We start from the raw sequence: 21,946 nt of genomic DNA, 5'->3' as shown, positions 1-21,946 counted from the left end.
GGCAGGAATTTGCTTATCACACTGCAAGCAGAAATTGGAGCCTTTGGAAAAGCAGCAGGGTTATAGAAGTGACAGTGTCCAGCCTGAACTGAGGCTCCAAACCCTACCCTGCAGAGCAGTCCTAGGGTCTGTTCCTCTGTCCTCCCTCCTGCAGAGTGGCACAGGGTCTGCTGATCCATCTGTCCTCCCTCTACACGAGGTTATCCTCCAAGAGAGCTGCCCTCAGAGGGCATCACTCACCCCTCACTACCTGCACAGCAAATTTCCATCAGCTCCAGTTGTGCTCCTGATTTATGCCAATTAACTGCAAACTGAGGTCCCCAAGACACCATTAGTAGTTTCAGCGGATGAAGTGGGAGATTAACTTGTCTGAATTCACTCCATTTATTATTCTATGTGTAATTGTGGTTTCCCTGCCTGCAAACAGCCTGGGAGCTTTTCACTTACATACGTACACACGGGGTTTTAGCATCTGTTTTGTGGTCAGTGAGCAATAGGGAGCAGGAGCCAAAATCATGGCACCCACCTCAAGGTACTGAGCCGAGAGCTGTGCCAGCAGTGGTGGGACAACCCTGGGACCTGCTTCTGGAAGCTGTATTCCCCAGCAGAAACTGTTTTCTGTGTGTCTATTGAGGATCCTGTTGAGTTGCCCATCACCCCCTCCCCCAAGGTGCTTCCTTGCTCGTTTGTGGGGTTACCTGTCATTAGGAGAAAGACTCATCAGAGTTACACCATCTGACAGAGTTCCCTTTTAACCACTATCAGAGAACACTGTGCTAAGCGCAGATTTATTACCTCTGTAATGCAGATAAAATGAGATTTTATGGCTCTGTAGTCCTGGCAGCGTAAAGTAATAATGGAAACTATCTACCGAAGTAGGGAATGCATCCCAGGAAGGAAGGGAGATGCACGGGAGGTTAACAGCATGTCCTCGGGCACCGCCAGATATCCTCTCGCCAATCTCCGTGGACAGAAGCCACTGAGCATTCAGCCCAGTGTGCCATCCAAGAGAAGTCTCACCACTCATTTGCTAGATGCCTCTGCTTATTTTTCCCATTAAGAAATTCCACAGCAAGATGAAGCATGAAACTGGACAAATAATTTTTCTTTTTCCTTATAGGAATTGGTTCAAAACTGAGAAATGAGCAAGCATCCAGAAATGCCTAATGAACTCAAACTCTGCCCCTGTCTGAAATTCCAGAAGAACCCCTAAGAAACCAGGCATCCATTATCATCCCACATTCCCAGCCTTCATGGTGATGAGCTCAGGCACTGAACTGAGTGTAATCCTGGATCCTGCTCCCACCACTGCTTCCCCCAGCAAGGTACAGCCTTGCACAGCTGTAACACTCTGAATTGTGAGATGAATTCCACTCTTTTTTTTAAAACATTTTATTAATAACCCATTAGTTAAGGAATATAAGGACAATGTCTTCTTACACTTTTAACACTAAAGAGTATTTGTGGAGTAAGAACAGTCTCTGAAGAAAGAAAGTTATAATAAAGTACAGCATGGAACCAAACACAGACACAACCTTCAAACAAGATCAAGTTCTGGTTATACATCCTTATGCACTGTGCAGAAAATTAAATGAAATTTAACTTGAAAATACAAGCAATAACAGAAATAGATGGTAGATTTCTGCTGGACTAAACACTGCTTTTCTAACAAAAGTATTGATTAGAAAAGACACAATGATCCCTTCAAAACATCTATTACTAATGAGACCAAAAACATATACAGTGCTCTAGTAAAATGGTTGTTTTCTTACACAGCATATTTCATGGGCTGATCTCAGGACTGTTAACTAGTAATGTAAAAAGATTCTCAAACCCTAAATTATAAGTTATCTCATTTGAACTATTTAAACCAGAACTTTGCTGTCTGTTAAGTAAGAAATCAAATCAATAAAAAGCTGATAGAGGGTTTTCTGAGTCATGTTTTTCATGTAACAAGGAAAGAAAAGAAATGAAAGGTTGAGAATTGTGACTCTCACAGCAGCATGGGGAATATACAGTTGTGTAGCCAAACAGTAACATTAATACTACAAAATTATGCCAGTGAGACAAACCTGACATTTTAACAATGTAAAACAATATACACCAGCAAAAAAGTTGAACAGCAATAATCTTTAGTGTTACTGAAAGGAAGAAAAGGGAGAAAGGAGCCTGGTGTGCAGGAACAGATATTAAGCATGATGGGTAATTAAAGGTATCAACAGTTTGTGTGCCTGTGAGAAATCTGCAAGAAAGCTACTTATTCCATGATAAAAAAATATATGCACTGGTTGTTTCAGCTTTACACATCAAGTGTGTATTATGTGTCTTCTTCAATTCATTTCTAGCTGGGGCTGAAAGGTCCCCATGTGTTCTGGGCAGGAGAGACCTGGAGCACAGCTGAGTTGGACACGGACACCCAGCACTCCCTGGGGACAAGTGTTGGTCCAGGGACAGCTCCGCTGCTGCCGGCCAGGGCTGACTCCTGGCTCCAGGGGAACGGCCTGGATTTCTGTAGCTGAGGTTTGGCCTATGAGCCCAAGGCCACCACAGTTCTTGGACATCCAAACGCTGCCAGTCTCACATCCTGGTACAATTTGGTGAGGTGTAATGAGACCAGAACAAGCCTCAGCATGAGGAGACAAAGTATTTTTGGGATGTGTAAGCAAAATTGTTTGTGCTCTCCTGCATCTCCCCCAAAGCTCTCGGGGCACATAGCTACTGTGGTGGTTTGGTGGTTGGCCCAAGGTGATCCAGGGGAACGGTGCCTGCCTTCAGTGACAGGCAGGGACAGCTTCAGGCAGCTCAGCTCATGGCTGTGGGATTGCTAAAGTCAGTACAGACAAAGCAGAGGGTGCATGTAAAAGGGAGCTTCCCGAAAACTGTGGCACATTTCTATATCAGCCACTGGACTAAGCCTCCATCCCCTTCCATCCCGTGGATGGAAAGCTCAGGGCTGGTCCATGACCTGCCCCAGGTACTGTGTCCTGACAGGGAGCTGGGAGGAGAACTCTGGTGCCCTGGTCATACCTGCTGCTGGCCAAACTGCTCCTGGCACTGCCCTCTGATAGCCAGGATGCTCAGCAGGAGCGGTCCTTCGGCACCCTGACGTGTGTGAGGGCAGAGGAACTGGTTTGGGAGGTGAAAGGAAGTGACCAAGGGCTCCCCTGGAGTGGTTCCCTAGAGTGAGCATTTTGGAAAAGTGTCCTCCTCCCTTTCTGCACCCCAGCAGTGGCAACATGGCTTGTGCAGGGCCTGTTCTGTCACTGGGGAAGGGCAAGGACTGTTCCAGGGAAATAACTGGGAACTGAGGCCCACCTGCAGAACATCCCCCCACCCTCTGCAGCGAGTGCCCGACACTGCCCAGCTGGAGGGTTTGTGCCTCTGCCTCCACTCCCATAGAATGTGAATTGCCCCTATTGCCTGCAATAACACTGCACTGCCTTAGCTGTAGCCTGCTAAGTCATGAGTTTCAAAGTCTTGTGGCAGTGGGGTCTGGGGGTTATTATCCTCTGCCTTTCTAGCTCCTCGCTCTGGTAGCACACACACACTAACTCCTGCCTCACCTGCTCGCCGGCACCGATTTCCAGTCTCTGTCCCACAGCATTCCAGAGTTATGGCTCTTCAGAGCATGGAACAGCATTTCTGAGACTCCTCAAGACACCAAGCAGCAGCTGGAGCAAACAGAGTGAGCGCAATGACTGGAAATCCAGCCAGTTACCAGAGCAGTGTGTGGTGCTGGGAGGACAGGCTGCAGGCTGGGGAGAGGTGGAAGCTCCAATATCCTTCCCAACAGGGTACATGGAGGCTTGGAGGTTCTCCTCTGCTGAAGAGCTGGAGCTCAGGGTGTGATGGATTGCAGGGACACGGGCTGGTGCAGCTCAGCTCCACACACAGGGCACACTGTGACATGGCTCCTCACAACAGATGCAGGGACAGGGTGACAGCAGAGTGAAGTTCTCCTTGCTGCAAGCAGTGGTACCTCCATCCAGATTTCACCACAAAAAACAAAATCTGAAGTCTTCTACAGGATCTCAGGTCAGCACATGGCTCCCCCATAGAGCTTTGGGGGAATTCCAAAAAGAAATGAGGGAGACGGGCATATTTTCCTTCATTTTTTAAATAAACAAATGGCCAGATCTCTGAATCCTCCAGGAAGGCAAAACATTTACCAAACACTCATGACCAGAGTTACCAATGCTTGTTACCTCTGCGGAGCTGGTCCAACTGGTACCATTTGCAGTTGAACTCTGCAGGCCTGGAGCAGGGCTAAAGAAAAGGTGGAGAAAAGTCCACTCCAGGCAGGGCCAGGCTGAGAGACGTGTCAGCAGTAAGCAAACAGCATCATCAGGAAGAGTCACCAGATGATTTTCAAACTAGACTGACTGGTATGAGACCAAGGATTTGATTTTCATTTTAAAGGCTCTGGTAGTGCTCTGCTCTTCAAGAAAAAAAAAATCCACACAAAAGCACTTTGGCCAGGACTCTCAGAAGTGACTGGAAAATTTCACTTGTTCATCCAAAGCCTTCAGCAAGTCCACTGCTTACAGAAGGCTGAGTGCTGCTTTCTGGAAATCAAAACCATCTGAGATGTCTCCTCTTGGGCACACACAAAAAATGAAATAGATTTCCCCAAGATCACAAGTTACTTTTGCAATTGTTGGTTCTTCTTTCTCTTCATTAGTATAAGCTTTTTAATGAGAGATGGATCGACATCCCACCAGCTGGAGCAGTCTCCTTTGGCAGTTGCTGCAAAACACAGTCCTACAGAGAGACACAACCCAACTCTCAGGCTGTAGGGAAGGTGTCAAAGAAACAAAGCAAGAGACATCAGATCTGCAGCACTATGTGTTAAGAAAGAGTCAACAACCAGTGCAAACATATTCTTTAGAAAAAGGCAGTATAAGAATAAGTTAAAACCTATAATGGACTATAACAAAAGAGTAGATCTACTGCTTTCTTTTTTTTTCTCCAACAGACATGAGGTAGTTGTGTTGTTAGGGAGGAAAAAATAAAGAAAGAGAGAAGTAGTAAAAATGCTACTCTATACCACACACTATTCCACTTTATAAAATTAAATAATATAAAGATGTTCCAAGGAAATAAAAATACATGTTGTACATTAAAAGGACAGATGTGTACCTAAAATATTAGGTACAAGAACCTACATAAAACAAAGTCCAGGCTGGTGAAATGACCCAGACGCTGCAGAAGGTTCTATTTAGTACAAGTTGTTAGAGGCACTCGTAGAGTGTGTAATAAAAGGCCACTACATCAGCCTGCTAGCAGAAGTTACAGAGAGCCTGGGAATCCTTCTAACCACGGGAGGGCAGAAAAGGCTGGTGGTTGCAGCTCACTGCGTTTGTTTCCGTCGGCTTCCACCCCCTCCCGGGACTCCCGGGACAGGATCCATCCCGGCACAGTCGGCAGTGCCAAGGCACTCCCAGTGCAGAGGCAGTTGAGGAGGATCACTCAGTGTGCTCTGCCACTTCCCAGCATTACACCACGTCTTGCCAGTCGCCTGGAGGACTCCAGAGAAGTGACAGCCCCGGTCTAGCGCGAAAAGGCTCCGTTCCATCCTGGTTCTCTGCGTCAGGCTTTGGCAGACGGCTCGATCCTGCTCCCACCAACACCCAGCTACTCACCAGCTTCAGCAGGAAGGAGACGGCCCTGCCCAAGGTACCTCCTGGTTTCCTGCAGGCGTGTGCCCAGCTGAGGGGTCCGAGCCCCGCTCTGGGAGGTGCTGTGCCCGCTCAGCTCCTGCTGGGCTCCATGAGCCGAGGGCAGGCAGCACCTCACAGCTCTGCCGTGATCAGCACCGGGTCAGGTCACTCTCTGTGGCTGTGGACACGTGCCATGTTCTCAGATGCTGAGGATGGACTGGTTAAACCAGAGTTACTGCAGAGCGGGGCCTCCTCTGGGGCCGTGGAAAGCAACTGGCCCTTGACTGGCTGCACATCCCGCCCGCCCTCCTGGATGGAGTCCGAGTCTCCACTCTCCACTGAATCCAGACTTTCTCCATGGCTGTGGAAGCCATTGGTGAGCCCAGGGATGCAAATAGCCTCTGGTTTGTTAGTCTTTGTGTCAGCCTGGGCCTGAGCCTCCAAATTCCCTGTGCAGTCCACCAACACTTGGCCTGTGTCCTGCTGGGAGCTGGGAGAGCCAGGAAGAACCAGCTCTCCTGAGGGGAGCTCTGCAGGCTCCTGGTCCTCGATTTCTGTCTCTTCACTCTCCAGGGTGTGCAGCTGGGAGTCATAGTCTCTGTCAGAGGCTGAAAAATCAGAATGGACAATGACCTCTGCTTCCACTTGGTGGAGGTTGGCTGGTGGGTGGCTTTTCTTTGTTTCATTCTGTTATTAAGCAGAGGGGAAATAAAAAAAAAGAAGGTAAGGTAAGTGAGAGTCTGATAATTGAGGCTGTAACCCAACCAAGCACTGAAATGTATTTCTTTTTAATCCCACAGAGTGCAATGAGATGTACACACGCCTCTATTAAACATTATCTTGATGTGCTTCTCAGAGCTGAAGTCTTAAGAAACATCTCAAATCACCTCAGGATCATTATTCCTATTTTACACTTGAGAAAGCAAGTCCCAAGGGAGCAAAGTGATTTGCCCACAGTTTCTTGGCAGGCTGGAGCAACCATTCCTCCAAGTCTCTGTCCCACAGTTTTCAAAACTCACCAGTCTGTTTCCATATTAAGGGCCAGATTTCAAAAGGCTGAGTGGGCAGCACTCTAGGAAACCAGCTTCAGAGAGAGATAGCAGGGCTCCCTTCAATTTCCTGCTTTAATTTTGGCTACATATCACAAAGTGTGTGTTCCTTAGAGCCCTGGTCACAGCCTGCAAAAGTCTGTGTAAATTCAAGCACTTGAATTCAGAAAGAAAACAGTAAGTTCTGCTCTGCAGTGTTTTAAGCAGAGCTCAGGCTACAGAACTCCACAAATCTGGCTGACAAGCAGGTCATTCCATGAGATTATCACTCAATAATTTAACAGACAAATTATTGTGGAAGCTCACAAAGAGCTCTCTAGGCAATCAACGCTCGAATTCTGGGCTGAGTGTGATGTAGCAGCAAGAAGACAATTCAGGGTATGGAAGTGACATCCCACGTGTAATTTGCTCTTTCTGTTGAAGCCAACTTTGAGCATCATTTACATATTTTAACACTTTTCTCCTTTTGTTGACAAACTCTGCTGGGTAAGCTGTGCTGTAAACGGTGCCCTGTAATTGGGCTGTAAAACATTGTCTTAACTCTATCCACAATGTTAATTACATCCTGTGTATAATTGATTTTCACACCACTGTCTAGGAAGGAAACATAGGTGGGTTACTTAGAAGTAGTTGCAGGGGGTGGAGGACGAACTTTTTAAAACAATAACCAAAGAAATCTTCTGGTACAGAGTCAGCCTGAGCAGGTGCCAGCTTGCTTTGCTGAGACTGTGGCACAGACATCCCAATCCTTGCACAAATTCTCCCAAACACGGGAGTGCATGTTTATTCCAATGAAGCAATATCAGAAATAGGATTTCCTCCCAGTCTGTGCACCCACATAAAGAACACAAGTGCAGTGGAAATTGCTCTGCCCTATCTGGAGAAGGGAGTTTAAATCAACCCTTGATCTTTGACTCCTTTTACAGCCAAAAATGCAATCCCTCCATCAGGCTGTATATCTTAATGACTGTGCTGAGCTCTGCAGCTCCTAACTCATTCAAGGGGCTGAGTGCTGCATGGCCACAGCAAAGACTCCAAGCAGACTGCTGGTGCCTGGATCCAGGGCCTCAGTGACCAGGAATGCCACAGCCCCACTGACAACCGAGCTTCTGAGCCCACCTGACCATCACCAGAAGAACAAGCCCACAAAAAGGGGCTGCAAAAAGGAGAAACAGAGATGGGGAACATAAATAGGAAGCCCACATCAGAATACATAAGTCAATAATTCAAACACCCACCATCACAGCATCATAAACCAGAGCTTGTAACAGAAACTTCTGCCCTGTGCTGGAGGGGAGCTTGAGTGACCCGTTCACAGCAGAGAGGGGCTCCTTAGTGATGGTGTCCCCATATCTGGCAATGCTGTTTGTCCAGGGCTGGGTGGTCGACTTGTTCCATGAAGACTGCAGGAGAAAAGTGGAAGGAGAAAAGATCCAATTATCACAGACACAGATTCTTAGCCTCATACAAGAGATGTGAGAAGCAGCTTGAAAAAGGAGAGTGCAGGTTGGGAAAACACAACAAACGTGGAGGACACTTGTGATGGCATCAAAATGAAAATGCTCTGCAGTGGACTCACACAGTCGCTGCCTTAGAAGTGGCTTTATTGCTGGTACGTGGGCTGATGCAGAGCATGGGGATAAAAGATGCCAGATGGTTGTAAAAGGGTCTTTCCACTGACTCTTAAATTGCAAGACCAACAGGTATATCATGGCACAGACATCATTTAGAGGTCCCCTGAAATCAGCTCCCTGCAGAACTACAAACAGCCCAGAGCAGAACGAGCCCACTGAGAAACAGAGCAGAGCTGGGAAGGGAAAGGGATGGGGAAATCTGGAGCTGAACGATCACAGCATTTGCTTTGGCACCAGCAAGAAGGACCCTCACCTGTGGGCACTGGCCTGTGTGCTCCAGTAAGAGCTGGAGACAATGGTACTCTGCACAGAATTCCTTCTCCAAGCCAGGGCTTGGGTGAACACTCTGACATTACCCATCAACACAGAGACACAAAACTGGGGGCCTTATTTCATTTAATTTATTTTTTTTTTTTGCAACAGACCACCAAGCAATTCTTAGCTCAGCTTTAAGTCCCCTGGGCAACCAGTGTTACCTTGTTTGTAGATCTAATTAAATTATATGGGCTGAACGCAATTTGTTCTGGGTTCTCTCAGCTTCCCCTTGCAATAAACTGTTGAATGCACACCTCTGTGTATGGGAAATGTGTGTCTTTAAGAGCTGAAGTTATTTAACAGCTCAGACTATTAGTTGACAGGCAGAACAGTATTTTCTTTCCAGCTTTTGATTTTATTGGGCTGTCCTGCATGTACCTGAGTTCAGCCTTGCTACTACACATACATATACAGACACACTCTCAGATTTAGGGACCACACAGGCCTATTATCTCTGGCCTTGTTCCACAGATGTTACACATTGCCTGGGTAGAAGAGAGGTTGATGCAGGGATGAAGAGGAGAAAATCCTGCCCTGACAACAGCGAGTGTGCACATGCACATGACATATTGGTGGTGTGAGCAGGACGGCTGTGCAGGGGGAAGATGTACAGCACGTCTCTTCAAACCCACTGACCACCTATCGCTCACTGTCAGCAGGAGAAGCCCAGGTTCCTGCTCTGCACATGTGGCTGCTCCTTAGGCCAAATCTGTCCCAAATCTGCTCCTTAGGCCAAATCTGTCCCAACTCACGCCAACGTAGCGTGAGTCCAGCCGAGACAGCGAGGAGATTTCTGACATCAGCCTGACCTTGTGTGAGTCATTTGACCTCCTTGTGCCTCGGTCCATCTGGCTGGAAATTAGGTAGAAATACATGACCAGATGTTGTGTGTGAGCCAGGCATTCCTAAGTCAGCTATTTAGCAAGAAGCAAATGCTACTTTGTGCTGTCGGGGCTGGCCAGAGGACACTGAAGTGCTCCTGCGTGAGCCCTCTGTCCACCCTCACCCAGGCACCCAAGGGGCTCAACACCTTGGGGGAGGCAGAGCTGCGTTACATCCCAGCACGACTCCCAAGTCACAGCAGCTTTGCTGCTGCCTCTGGATGTAATTTTTAGCAGACAAATAGTGAAAGGCCTCATTGATATGCCAGCACCCTGCAGAACAGTGACGTCCAAGCCCAGTGCAGTGGCTATCAAGCGTTTGCTAATTTAGACGTGGATGCTTGAGGCAGTGTCTTTGCCATTTCTCTCTCTGCAATCCTCAGCAATATATTCTGAGCCAAAAGCATTCCCTAATTGCTCCCTTTCTAAGTGGACAATCATTAAACTACGCTTTAATAGCGAGAAATCAACCAAGCGATCCCAGAGAGCTCACAATAAGGAATATCTCCACATGCGAGTGCTCGAGGAGCGTGTTCAATTTGCTTCTGCTGCCATCTGAAAGGCTTTCTGCAGCTCCATCCCTGACTGATGGCTTCTGTGCCTCTTCCAAGGAACATACGTTACTGAGCAAATACTGCCTGGAGATTTCAGCGCCGAACCTACACAAATCTGCACACATGCACCAAATGTGTGTCCTGTTAGAGATGCCTGCATGCATATTTGCCATCAGAGAGATCTGAGCATCGTGCGCAGACACACACACAGAGCAAACTCGAAAACCTTCTTGCAGGCATCTTGTGAATACCAAAAAACGTGGAAAGAAACAGGCAGCTCTACTGCAATCCCCCATGGACCATCTGTTAGCGGAAATGTCAATCTGCCATGTTTACATAGGTTTTGATGACTCTGGGAACAGCCTGTTCAGCTCTGGCTGAAATTGGCTGCAACGAAGAACAAACTTGTTTTGTACCAGTTTGCAACTTTCAACAAACAGAAAAAACCATCAGCCACACAACATGGCCTGTGTCCCACATGTTGTTCGAGCACATTATGTTTGAGAGGGGAAAAAAAAAGGCAAAAATCAAATCCCTCTTGGGGCTTAGGCTCTAAGGTTGGGCAGCGGCAATTAACTGTAGGTCTGTTTTCATCGCCGACCTGAACAAATCTTGAGTGTCTGAAAGCTTTGCTGCTTTTTTAAGTAGCATTTTTTGGTGTAATAAATGATACTGATTTCTTTACTTGAGGGAGGCTAGTGAGTGGGTGATGGAAGGAAATGTTCTCTCGGTTTTTACAACAGAGTAACGAAGGCAAAGAGCAAGGAGTGTCAGTCTAACACTAATTTAACGAGGGAAAAATCCCTTTGTCAGTTCACTGCAAACACAAGAATGAAAACTAATAAAAACATCTTCCAATAAAAGGCATTCCCATTACAGCTAAATCCTTATCAAAGCAAACAAGCCTTCTCATTTTAGCCTTTTTATAGAAACTCTGGCTGGTATAAACGTGCCTAGATCGTGTTACCTTCTCAGTGACAAGTCATGATTTCATGCAAATATATGAGCTGAGAATGAACACGTAGGAAAAGTTCAACTTGAAACCTCCCCTGTTTTATGTGGATGGTTATTTAAAGGATCTTGAAGTCCCGTGCAAAACAAGGCTGGGGGCATTTCAGATGTGCTCAGCTTTTGAGAGTGTCATAGCAGAGGGAAAGGATTGCTGAACAGCCGGTGGGAGTGGGAAAGCTCCGTGTCACGCAAACATACCAACATCCCTGCCCACAGCTGGGATGCAACAGAACACAGACCTCTTCCCTAGCAGATAAAGGAGAGTCTCTGCTCGCTGTCACCAGGATCACAGCTCTCATCTGAGACTTCTCAGAAAACACTGGGACTTCTTTTCCACACACAAAAATTTCAACACGAAAATGACAAACAACCTGGGTAGATCCAAGTTCCCTGATGTGTTACAGCTTTTGCTCTCCGAGTCCCAGGGATGTTTCATGGGAAACACAGTCCTGCGGGAAGGAGGCCCTCAGGGAAGGAGCAGGGTAGCAAGCAAGGAAGGTTCCAGCTCGCAAAGAAGCACAACAGCAAACACTTCCAAGCCAAAACGCTTGGGTTTGGTTTCACTCAATGAAAAGCTGAAGTCTTCCACGGAAAGCAGATGCTTTTTAACATTCTCCCCCACCCCCTAAATTGCTTGGCCCACAAGCAGCAGTGACAGAGCTGTCTGGAGCAGAGCCATTTTATCAGCCTCAGTCCATCTGTCAGGGGAGACAGAGCTGCATCTCCACAGCCTGTGCTCCACAGTGTCAGTTCTAACAGGGATACCCAGGGCATCAGGGAGGGGTCACTTGCAAGGGGAAGACAGTAAGAGAGGAAAATCACTTGTCATTGTCTTTACAAATCCTTCCCTGTGACCACTGGGAAACACACAGAAAGGAAGGAAAATGGGCCACTAAATGGCTGTGTTCTCCTGCCCAATGGAGCTGCCAGCATCCAGAGGGGCCCTGTGCTGACAGCTCGGCTGCAGTAGCACCTTCTTGTCCTGCAGGCAGGGACATGAGGGGCCAGGAGACTCCTCTGGGACTGTCCCACCTTCCACTTGCACCGTCCTGCACCCCCAGCATTATGTGTAAGAGCTCAAGAGGAATCACAGTCGTAAGTTTGAAGGGACTAGTGCTCTTGAAAACAACCAAGGGGACATCTCAAAACCCTTTCCTGAAATTCTTTGCAGAAGTCTCTTCCAATCTCAGTGTTTTTAAAGACTTTCTGCCCTTTGGCCTCACACCTGCAAAGTGACATTTGCTCACTTCTGACTCCTTATGGCATGGGGACAGTCCCCTCTTTGTGTCTGTACACCTCCTAATGTGGAGCCTCCAACCTCCACTGGAACCTCGGGCTGCCACAAGAATAAAACCAAGAAAGAATAATCCATAGAATGCCAAGTAAAAGCCAGGATGTGAGCAGCCTGCAGACACAGAGCAGCAATCACTGCCACCACCAATGGCAACTGCCATCCAGACAACACAAACCAGGTTTTGGGAGCATGTAACCTCAGGACCGAGAGACAAGGAGGCAACTGGAGGTCACAGCCACACAAACCTGCCCGGCAGTGGCGGCAGCACTGCACCAAGAGTCAGCCCCAACCAACATCCTGAGCTCTGTGGTGACATGATACACTGTTATTTAAGGGATCCTTCTGACATTTCTCACTTCCTCTCTTTTTTGTCTAAGACTGCCAGTCATACTATCCAACCTAGAGCACCCTGGGGAATTTCCCCTTGCCAGGCTGGACCAGGAATTTCCTTCCACAAGGATTTTCTCTTTTCTGTGGCTCTATCATATTCCTTGCCATGGATTTTCACAATCCCAACCACACACAGCATGAGAGAAGAAAAGAGAAGGCAACAAAGGCAGCTGGTCACTGCAGGGTGCAAAGCTCCCACAACACTCTGTTCCAGGCAGGGTCCCTGAGGGTTTCCAGACTCAATGGCTGCTGGAGGGAGCTATTTGCAGCACACAAGACAACCCAAGGAACCCACACCCACTCCAGGGACTCGACTAGAGGCACTTTGTGTACAAGCAGCGAGATGCACACACTCTCAGCTGCTCAGACCTGATTTATATTGTTGTGGGCACTGGGCAGGTGTGCACTGCTCCAGCCATGAGAGGAGAACTGCCCAACTCCTTGATCACCCAGCCAGGGAACATCACAGCCCCCTCCAGACATAGGGCTCTGGGCAACTGCAGCATAAATGTGTTTCTGAGTCTTTTCACCCTGGATTATACTCTGTACATTATACAGAGTACAGACAGGATGCAGTGTGCTCAGGTGACACTTCCAGCAGGAGCTGGGCAGTGGAGGGAGCGGGGTCTCCTGCGTGGGAGCACATCTCCCTCCAGTGCCCACTTCCAGCAACAACAGCCTGTTGCTCCTGGCCACCACACCACCTGCCAGGTCACCTCCCTGCTCAGCACTGGTGACAACTCTGCTCTCCAGGTGGCTGCCTGCAGCTGCTTCCCAGTGACCCTTGCTTGCCTATCCACATCCATGAAAAAAAAAATCCTCACTGAATTTAACTCGCAGTAGCCTTTTCCCATCTAATTATGAAGGCACAGACCCTGCAGCCAGAACTGTCCCCCTCCCCAAAGCTCTGGTCTCTGGCCATAACTCACTGCTGATCACTGGCAGCCTCTGAGGGCCCCAGCTCTCAGGCTGAGCCCTGAGCAGCCAGGCCTTGGCACTGCCCTTGGCACTGCCCTCTCCAGCCCCTGCTCTGCACACATTCACATCTCGGTTTAAACCCTTGCAGACAGGATTGCTGCTTTGGAAGAGAGATCTGGATATGCTGCCCCCAGAAAGGCCTCACGAAGAAGGGAACTTCCCCCCCCCCGACCTGTTCTCAAGGGTAAGTCCCCATCCCTGAAAACATTTGTTCCTTATTTAACAGAAAGAGCTGTAGGAAATTCCTCACACTCTTCGGCTTGGATCCAGACAGGCAGCTACATTCCACCACAATCCCTGGATGTGGCTTGGCTGCAAACAAACAGCCTCTCCTTCAGCTGAGCGCTGATCTGACACGGCAGGCGGGGATGGCCACGGGCACGGCTTCAGCTTGCAGGGATACTAAAGGTGTCTTCTAGCTCAGCAGAAGACTTTGAGGTTCCAAAAGATCACACCTGCACTGCCTCTCACAGCCAGTGAGAGCTCATGGTCAGCCAGGTACCTGAACTCACCTTCCCTCCGGTGACCCACGAGCGCATCGCTGATGCAAACCTGAAATCCCACGTGCTCACAACACATTTGTTTTACTGAACCTCCTAATTACTTTACATGCTCTCCCAGGGCTACAAAGAGAGACATAAACAGATTAACTAAATTAGGCCAATTAAAGGTTCCCTAATGGAATGAAATGTTTCAGGCAAGCTTGAAAGACAAAATGGGCAGGGAGGAATGAAAGACAGTGCAATGTCAGGCAAACCAAGAAGGGCCGGAAAAAACTTAAAAAATAAGGTTCACGAAAACCCCACAGTTTCACCTCTTGTTTATCTTCTAGGGCATTCCAGTGGATATACTCTTCATGGACAGAGCTCTTTTTACTCCAAGCAAAAGGCTGAGTGTCTGCTCTAGCCATCACATTTCCTCACACCATCCACATGGCACAGCAAAAGGAAAAGTGCAGCTTTCTGCAGCACCAAGTTTGGCAGCAGCTTCTTGGGATGAGGGATCGCTGTCTCAGGAAGTAAAAAGCAGTAGTAGATGGCACAGGGATCCCAAATTAGATCTGACAGCCAAGGCTGAGTCAGTCAGTTTTACAAAGAGGGAAATGTGTGGCTGCCCAGCACCAGCTCTGCCAGCACTGCAGAGCCAGGACAGGATTCAACTCTGGCTTCCCAGTACCACACACCAAACAAAGGCTCTTGCCCAGGGTGGGAGCCCAGTGGCCATGTGCATATGTGTCCTTACCTTCCTCTTCCCATGGAGAATATCCTCAGGGAGGCTCGTGTGGATGAGGCTGTGCACCTCTGTCAGCTCTGTGATGTCCCCCAGGGGCACGGGTGCATCCTCTGGGAGTGGGGACATGAGGGACTCAAGCTCATGTGAGTCCAGGGTGGCACTGGGAGCAGCCATCCCCTGCCTGTTCCGGTGGTAGTACGTGTGGTTGCCAGCAGCCTGGGAATCCAGGCCTGGCAGGGCCTCCCTGAGGGAAAACAAGCAAGAGCTGACATCTCAGCTGGTCCTTGTGGAAGCCCACGGCCCAAGCCCTGCCCTGCCCCTCTAGAGGAAGGGGATCCTCTGTCCACATCCCACTGTAACAGCTTTCACCACAGATGCATCTCCACCACCTTTGCTAATCCCAAAGCTCAGACAAATCCCAGTGAGGGATGCAAAGCTCTCCTTGCAGATCCTAAGGCCATCAGACACCATGAGTCCCAGCACTGGAGCAGGACACTCACTAACCCTGGCCCACGGGGAGCTGCGTCACTCCTGTCACCTCTGCTTTACAGGTAAGAGATGCAACAGGACAGGGAAGTTCAGTGGCCACATTAGGACAAGACTCCAGAAGCTGCCTGTCCCTAGTCCTGAGATCTGCTGTAAGCTCAGAGCTCTTCTCAACAACTGAGCTGTTTTCTGCTCATGGTCTTTCCAAATGCTTGTGGCTGGATTCAGACCCCTGGGATAGCAGGGGGCTTTGGGCTGCCTCCAATCCTCCTTAAACCAGCCTGTCACTCACTGGGAAGTCTTTCATTATTTTCCCAGCTGGAAGTTAACAAACCATTTCCAAACATCCTTAGAGCTGTCCAACCTCAGAAGCAAAATACTGCCCACACTAACAGACACAGGTAATAATCTGGTTCTTCCATTTTCTTGGGGCTTTTTCTTTCTCTGAAAAAAAAACTCCTACTAGTCTGAGAATACAAATTGAAGAGAAACTACTGAGAAAATAAATCAGTGAAAAGATTATACTAAATATGCTCCTTATCCAGTGAGCACTTCCAAGATTCAATCTGTGCATTAACTGTGTCCTACACTGTATCCCAGGCAGCGCAGCTGGACAGGGGATGCAGCTCCCAGTGTATTTGTCTCCTTCCACAGCTGCCTCCTTTCCCTGCTGCCCAGGTGAGGTGACACCCACCTGTGCTTGCTGTTTCGGAAGCTGGCACACATGCAGAAGAGGATGCAGAGCAGCCCCAGGCAGACCCCCACGATGATCCCCGTGACAGAGTGAATATCCAGGACATCTAGGAGGGGAAGGAAGGATGGATACACTATTTCGGCTGCTAGCAGGAAGAAGGTATAAAGTCTCTCATGTTCAAAGAAGCACCAGCTGTACTACACCCAACAGGCCATGCCTTTAAAAGTCCCTTCCAACCCAAACTATTCCATGGTTCTATGATTCTATACACATAGATGAAGATTTCTTGGCAGTGATAATTTAGAGCAAACTGGCATCTGTGCACATTAATTAATCTCACACTACAGAAAGGTTGCACATGCCCTTCCAGAGGAACTGGGATGGGGAAGAGGGATGAAGTTTGGCTGTGGGATGGGTTCTGGAGCTGCACATCTTACGGCTCTGCTGTGATCCTCTGCTCTGGCCTGCACAGAATTATATCTCACATCCTACACAGTGACATCAGGCAATGGCTTGGCAATCAGAAATGTCACTCCTGACAAATCATGGCCTTCAGCAACACAGCTCTCACTTCCTGCCCCGGGACAAGGGGGGAATTCATACCAGACAACTTCTCCCGGAGGGTGTGCACATCCTTAACGTTGGAATAGGGACCAGATCCCACGACTGTCTTTGCTCCCATCTTGAAAAAGTATCTTGTATCACTTTCCAGGCCATGCACTTCAGTGCTGAAGATATTTCCTGACCAAAAGCAAGTCAAAAGAAATTTAAAATGTGCAGTTTCAAGAACATTCAGAGGCTACAGCAAAGCAGCAACAAAATTCTGCTTGGACCCTCAGAAGTGAGGGATTTTGTGACATGAGCTCCAAGAGGCATTTCATACACCTCTTCAGTATTAATGAACTTGCTGTTCACAGAGCTGATGATACAGACTGCACATGGTGCTGCTGGCACACGTTTTTCTAGGAATTACTGGCTGCCAGCCTGTATCTGCAGGATGTTTCCTGGGTGACAATGGCTGTTTCAGCCCTAGACATGTTTGATTTCATGTCTCTCAGTAGTCATGTCCCTGGACTCTCTGATGTGACCAGGAGCAAGGCCCAGCAGGCGCTCCAGGAAAGCTGGCACCAGGAGCTCTTCAGTATTTGGTGAGGCAAAAATCAGGGCAGCAGCACTGAGTGACCAGCGCTCCAGAGGCAGGGAAGGAGGCAGGAGGAGGAGTGGTGGGGTACTGCAGCACCTGGAGGAGGCTCACCTTCTCGCGTCAGCAAGGTCCACATGTCATCTGGCTGCGTGTTGTTGGCATTGTACAGGATGAGATACTCCACAATGATGCCGTTGGGCTCCACAGGTGGGCACCAGTGCACCTGCACAGCGTAGGGGTTGAGCGGGTGCAGCCGCAGGTCAGACGGAGGAGTGGAGGGGCCTGGCAGAGACAAGACCCATCCTGAGCAGCAGGAAGAGGGGGAGAGCGTTCGCCCCCAGGGAGAGAGCTCAGAGGGGGTCTGAGACCACATCTCTCAGGGTACATCAGGAGGGAACTGACAGAGGTTCAGGGAAAAGCAGGATAAGTCAGGGCTCAGTTCCCGTCACTACTCACGGTCGGGAAGGGTGAAGCGCTCCACCACGCTGCCGAAGGGGCCGTCGATGCCGACGCCGTTGGACTGCACGGCAAACTCATACCTGGTGTAGGGCTTCAGCCCACTGATGAGAATGTCTTCGTCAGAGCTGGTGAGAGAGGACACAGCACAAGGTCATGAACACCTGATGGTTCTCCCATGTTATCTGTGACCACGGTAGATGTTCCAGCACCCAGGATTTTGCTAAGTACTGGAAATTCCATGCAGGTTGCTCCTGCCCTGTGTTCATGGCTGACATGAGCAATCCAAGGCAGATGAACCCTTGGCATCCCTCTTTACCTGGTGTAGTACGTCACGAGAGAGGCGTTCTTCAGGCCCCAGGGGCTGAAGCGCACGGTGTAGTTGACAATTTTGACTGTTGTGAAGTCAGGCTTCTTCCACCTGAGCCATATGGAAGTCGAGCTGTTGGACTCTGCATAGACTTGGACTGGAGGCAGAGGAGGACCCTTCTGTACAGGGGGATCTGTGGTGCAAAACAAAAAGAAAAGAGATGTGGAGATGTACGTGACAGTAATTCCCCCACCACACATCCCAAAACTCTCCTCCTCCCCTTTGGTTGGGGGTGGTGCAAACCTTACACGCAGCGTAAGAACAACCCTAATGAGAAGGGGGATATTTTGCTCCTTTCTCTCCTTCCCAATTCCTCCAATGCATTTTGCAATGACTGTCAGTGGACGTTGCCTTATATTGGGACCTTCCCCATTTTGATATTGTCCTTCTTGAAGCTCATCTTGTGTAGCTTTCCCCCTACCCTTCCTTTGAAGCCACGTGCCAAGCAGAGGAGAAAGACAACAAAGAGGATTGCTCACCTACTGCTGTCGCCGGTGCCTTCTCTGTTTTGCCCTTCCAAACAGCTGCATAACCATCCTCGTGCTTGTTGAATGCCACCAGCTTCACCTCGTAGAGTTTCCCAGGAACTGGGAAAAAAAAAAAAAACAATCAGGGTTTGTCTGGGGTTATTTTTGTCACCAACCCTCCCCAGTTAGACATGTTTTCTTTGATCAGACCAGCTTTTCTCATCATCCAAGAAAGTAGCCTGAACGTAATAAATATGTTTTTATTAACTAATACCTAAATAAATATCACCTAATACCTAAATTACAGCAGGGAGTCCCCCTTCCACTTACAGGCTTCCCACATACAAACACTGTCTCACAGCTGGTGCATGTATCAGCACAGCTGCTCTCTAGTTCTCCCCTCACTTTTTACAGAAATTATCAGCTGGAAATGGACTTGCCCCAGCCCCCAAGGGTTAACCAGTGTCCTGGTTTGTAGCACATCATCTCAAGATCTCCTGATCTTTCTCCCTTGCAAACTGCTAAAGAAACCTGCACAGTGACTCCTCTCTCCCCCATGGAGGAGAATGCACTGCACTGCTTATTCTTGAGGAGTGAGGATGTTCTCTCCCAAATGCACCTCTCATTTCCATGGTTCTTTCTGATTTACTCACTGCTGTGAGGACCTTCCTTCCAGTGAGTCCTCACAAGCCCTGTTAAGTCACTGGCAGCTTTTGTTGTATTGTGACTATTTTGACTCCACTGCAGTTTCTTGATTTGCAATTAGAAAAGCAACAGTGCACAGAAAACCCACACCAGAAACCCGAGAGGCCTCATTACACACTCCTCCCATCAGAGAGCCTTGAACTGTGGGGAATCTCACACTTGGACCCAAACTGAGCTGCTGGACAGGGTGCTCTGTGTCCCAGCAGTGAGGTCCAAAATTCACTTCTTTTTCCTCCAGCCTTTCATCAGTTGAAATACTCTTCTGCTGTAACATCTGAGGGTTTTTTTAATGGAGATATTTAATCAAGGAAACAACTTGGGAGATACAAAGTTCTCAAAGAAGACACTCCCTGCAGCAGCCACTCCTTCAGGAGCCCAGCCAGAGCAGTCCACACCGCCTTTGGTTGCCTTGGCTGCAGTGCATTGATGAAGTTTGTTAATTTGGGACATGCCTCTTCATTCCCTGCCCTCATAGATCACTGCTCTCTTTGCCAGACAACGTAAGCAGAATAAAACCTTTCCTATTGATGCCAATTTTATTATTACTGCCCTGATTACGCTCCCAGAGGCTGATGGTACCAATTACCAAAGGCTTTCTCTGCTCCACAACACACGTTCGCGCTCAGAATATAAAAACAGTTCAGCCACATTTTTCTTCCCTAAAGAATCCCAAAAGCAAACAGAGTTTTGTCTGCCTCCAAGACAGCCTGATCTGCATTTCCACACTCTCCAGCCACAGAAAAAACGTTTCAAACCCACACAAGGGGGATGAGACCAAAGGGCACTCAACTTCCAAAGGGCTGGAACAAAGAGCCCCACAGCCCGTCTCTCACCAGCACAGACACTCCTCCTCCTGCCCCAGCCTTTGGTTGGGCTTTGCTAGGACACGAGCTCTTTGTGGATGATGTGATCCAAAGGATGAGGAAGAGCTCACAGATGTGATGCAGCTGTGGGAAGCTCCTGTTGGGGAATGAAGTGAAGGAAAGGACAAGTCTTCCATCTCCATCCCCGGGCAGGATGGACACAGCAGCCACTTACACATGAAGCCAGGGGAGCTCAACTACAAGATTGAGCACCTCACATCCTGAAAATAGGGGTATTTTGGATTTCTCAGTCAGAGGCTTAGTTTCAATTTTTATACACAGTCCCAGATGTTCAAGCTCTTAGAACAGACAGACATAAAGCTCTATCAAGCTGTCAAGAAGCTAGTAGGCAGCATGAAAACAGATGTATTTCACTGCATTCCATCATACATTAAATATAAGCAGAATAATCTAGTCCAGATCATTTCAAATCACTAATCTGAATGACTGCATAATATATCCAATATGCTAAATATGTTGCTTCACTCAGCGTTTCAAGGTGCTCATATTGGCCAGGTGCCAGCCATATTTTCCTTTAAGTGGGAAAATACCCTAACTTCCAGACTCCCAGAGGAATGCAGTCTTCCTTCATGGGAATGAGGAAGACAGGATCAGATCCCTACCGTTTATTTTTCGAATAAATTATGGTCCTGGTAGTTGTACACCAGTACAGAGAGTAAGATGGAAATCAGTAAGAATTCCTCAGGGAAAAGCCCTGAGGTGATTCACCCTGCTGGTGATTCAGGACAGCTTCCTTTTGATTCTGTGGGCTCATGAAATTGCTGGATTTCTTATGTGCCCTTAAATAGCTGCCCATCTCTCACCAGGACTTCAGCATACACAAGGTGTGACATTAGTGATACCACTCTAAGGAGACACCGTTTGCTCCACAGATTAGCATGAGATGGTAGTAACAGTAACTGTGCTCCAGAAGCTCTGGCCAAAGCTGTTTCTGCATCCCCATCCACCTCTGCCTGGGGTGTGCCTCGAAGGGACCTCTCACCCCACAAAGTGCTTCCTTTCTTGCCCTGCTGTGTCCTGGAAAAAAAAAACCCCAAGGACAATCAGGAGCTATGCAGAAACAAGGAGTGGGACAGGAGTTTTGTCCTTCAGGCCACACCTCAAACCAAGACAAGGGGCAGAGTGCTGCCTTCAGTCAGGGGACATGTAGGCACTGTGCTGGACCTTGCCTGCACTGACATAGTATGTGACCACATCTGAGCCACAGCCTGGTTTTCCCAGTGCCCAGCCTGGGATTTCCTGACACCATTGCTAACACTGGAACAGGCTTCCTAGAGAGGTGGTCGATGCCCCAAGCCTGTCAGTGTTTAAAAGGCATTTAGACAGAATCTGCTTTAACTTTTGGTCAGCAGTCAAGCAGTTGGACTTGATGACTGTTGTAGGTACTCCCAAGACACAGTGTTGGGTGTTTTCTCTATTTTTACAGGAGAATCACAGGAGAGGTTTCCAGTGCTGTGCTTCCCTGGCAGACGTCCATGAGCTGGGAAATCCCCCCAGCTGATTCTCCATCAGCCCACATGCAGATCCCATTAGGGCTGCCAACCTTTCTTGAGACCACTACCAGCTCTGCCTACAAGATGCAGACCTAAGTACCAGCACAGAGTAGCTCAGCGCGGTAAAACTAAACCCTTCTAAATCCCAACCGCTCCTCCTTGTTTCATATCCAGACCCCCTGCCTTCCTCAGCACAACCAGATTCCTGACCCTTCCTTTATTGGACGCGTGCAGGAGCACATCATTCA

At 48.5% G+C, this 21,946-nt stretch overlaps 1 protein-coding gene across 1 annotated transcript in view; it reads right to left on the bottom strand.

Moving 5' to 3' along the window:
* Window positions 1–1,331: 1,331 nt before the first annotated feature.
* Window positions 1,332–21,946, bottom strand: part of LOC103757038 (immunoglobulin superfamily DCC subclass member 4) — a 31,832-nt gene continuing 11,217 nt past the window's right edge. Inside the window, exons 9-17 of the mRNA XM_029958776.1 lie at window positions 18,629–18,736; window positions 18,099–18,282; window positions 17,780–17,907; window positions 17,435–17,605; window positions 16,783–16,920; window positions 16,180–16,285; window positions 15,009–15,243; window positions 7,948–8,112; window positions 1,332–6,347 (exon numbers count right to left, since the gene is read on the bottom strand). Of these exons, the coding sequence (XP_029814636.1) occupies window positions 5,826–6,347; window positions 7,948–8,112; window positions 15,009–15,243; window positions 16,180–16,285; window positions 16,783–16,920; window positions 17,435–17,605; window positions 17,780–17,907; window positions 18,099–18,282; window positions 18,629–18,736 (1,757 nt within the window). The 3' untranslated portion in view covers window positions 1,332–5,825. The remainder of the gene's footprint in view (window positions 6,348–7,947; window positions 8,113–15,008; window positions 15,244–16,179; window positions 16,286–16,782; window positions 16,921–17,434; window positions 17,606–17,779; window positions 17,908–18,098; window positions 18,283–18,628; window positions 18,737–21,946) is intronic.

The sequence above is a fragment of the Manacus vitellinus genome, unplaced genomic scaffold (genome assembly GCF_001715985.3).
Source record: "Manacus vitellinus isolate BGI_N305 unplaced genomic scaffold, ASM171598v3 scaffold_16_pilon, whole genome shotgun sequence".
In the NCBI taxonomy this organism is placed as follows: Eukaryota; Metazoa; Chordata; class Aves; order Passeriformes; family Pipridae; genus Manacus; species Manacus vitellinus.
Note: the sequence above shows the minus strand (reverse complement) of the source record. Positions and strands in the feature narration are given on the sequence as shown.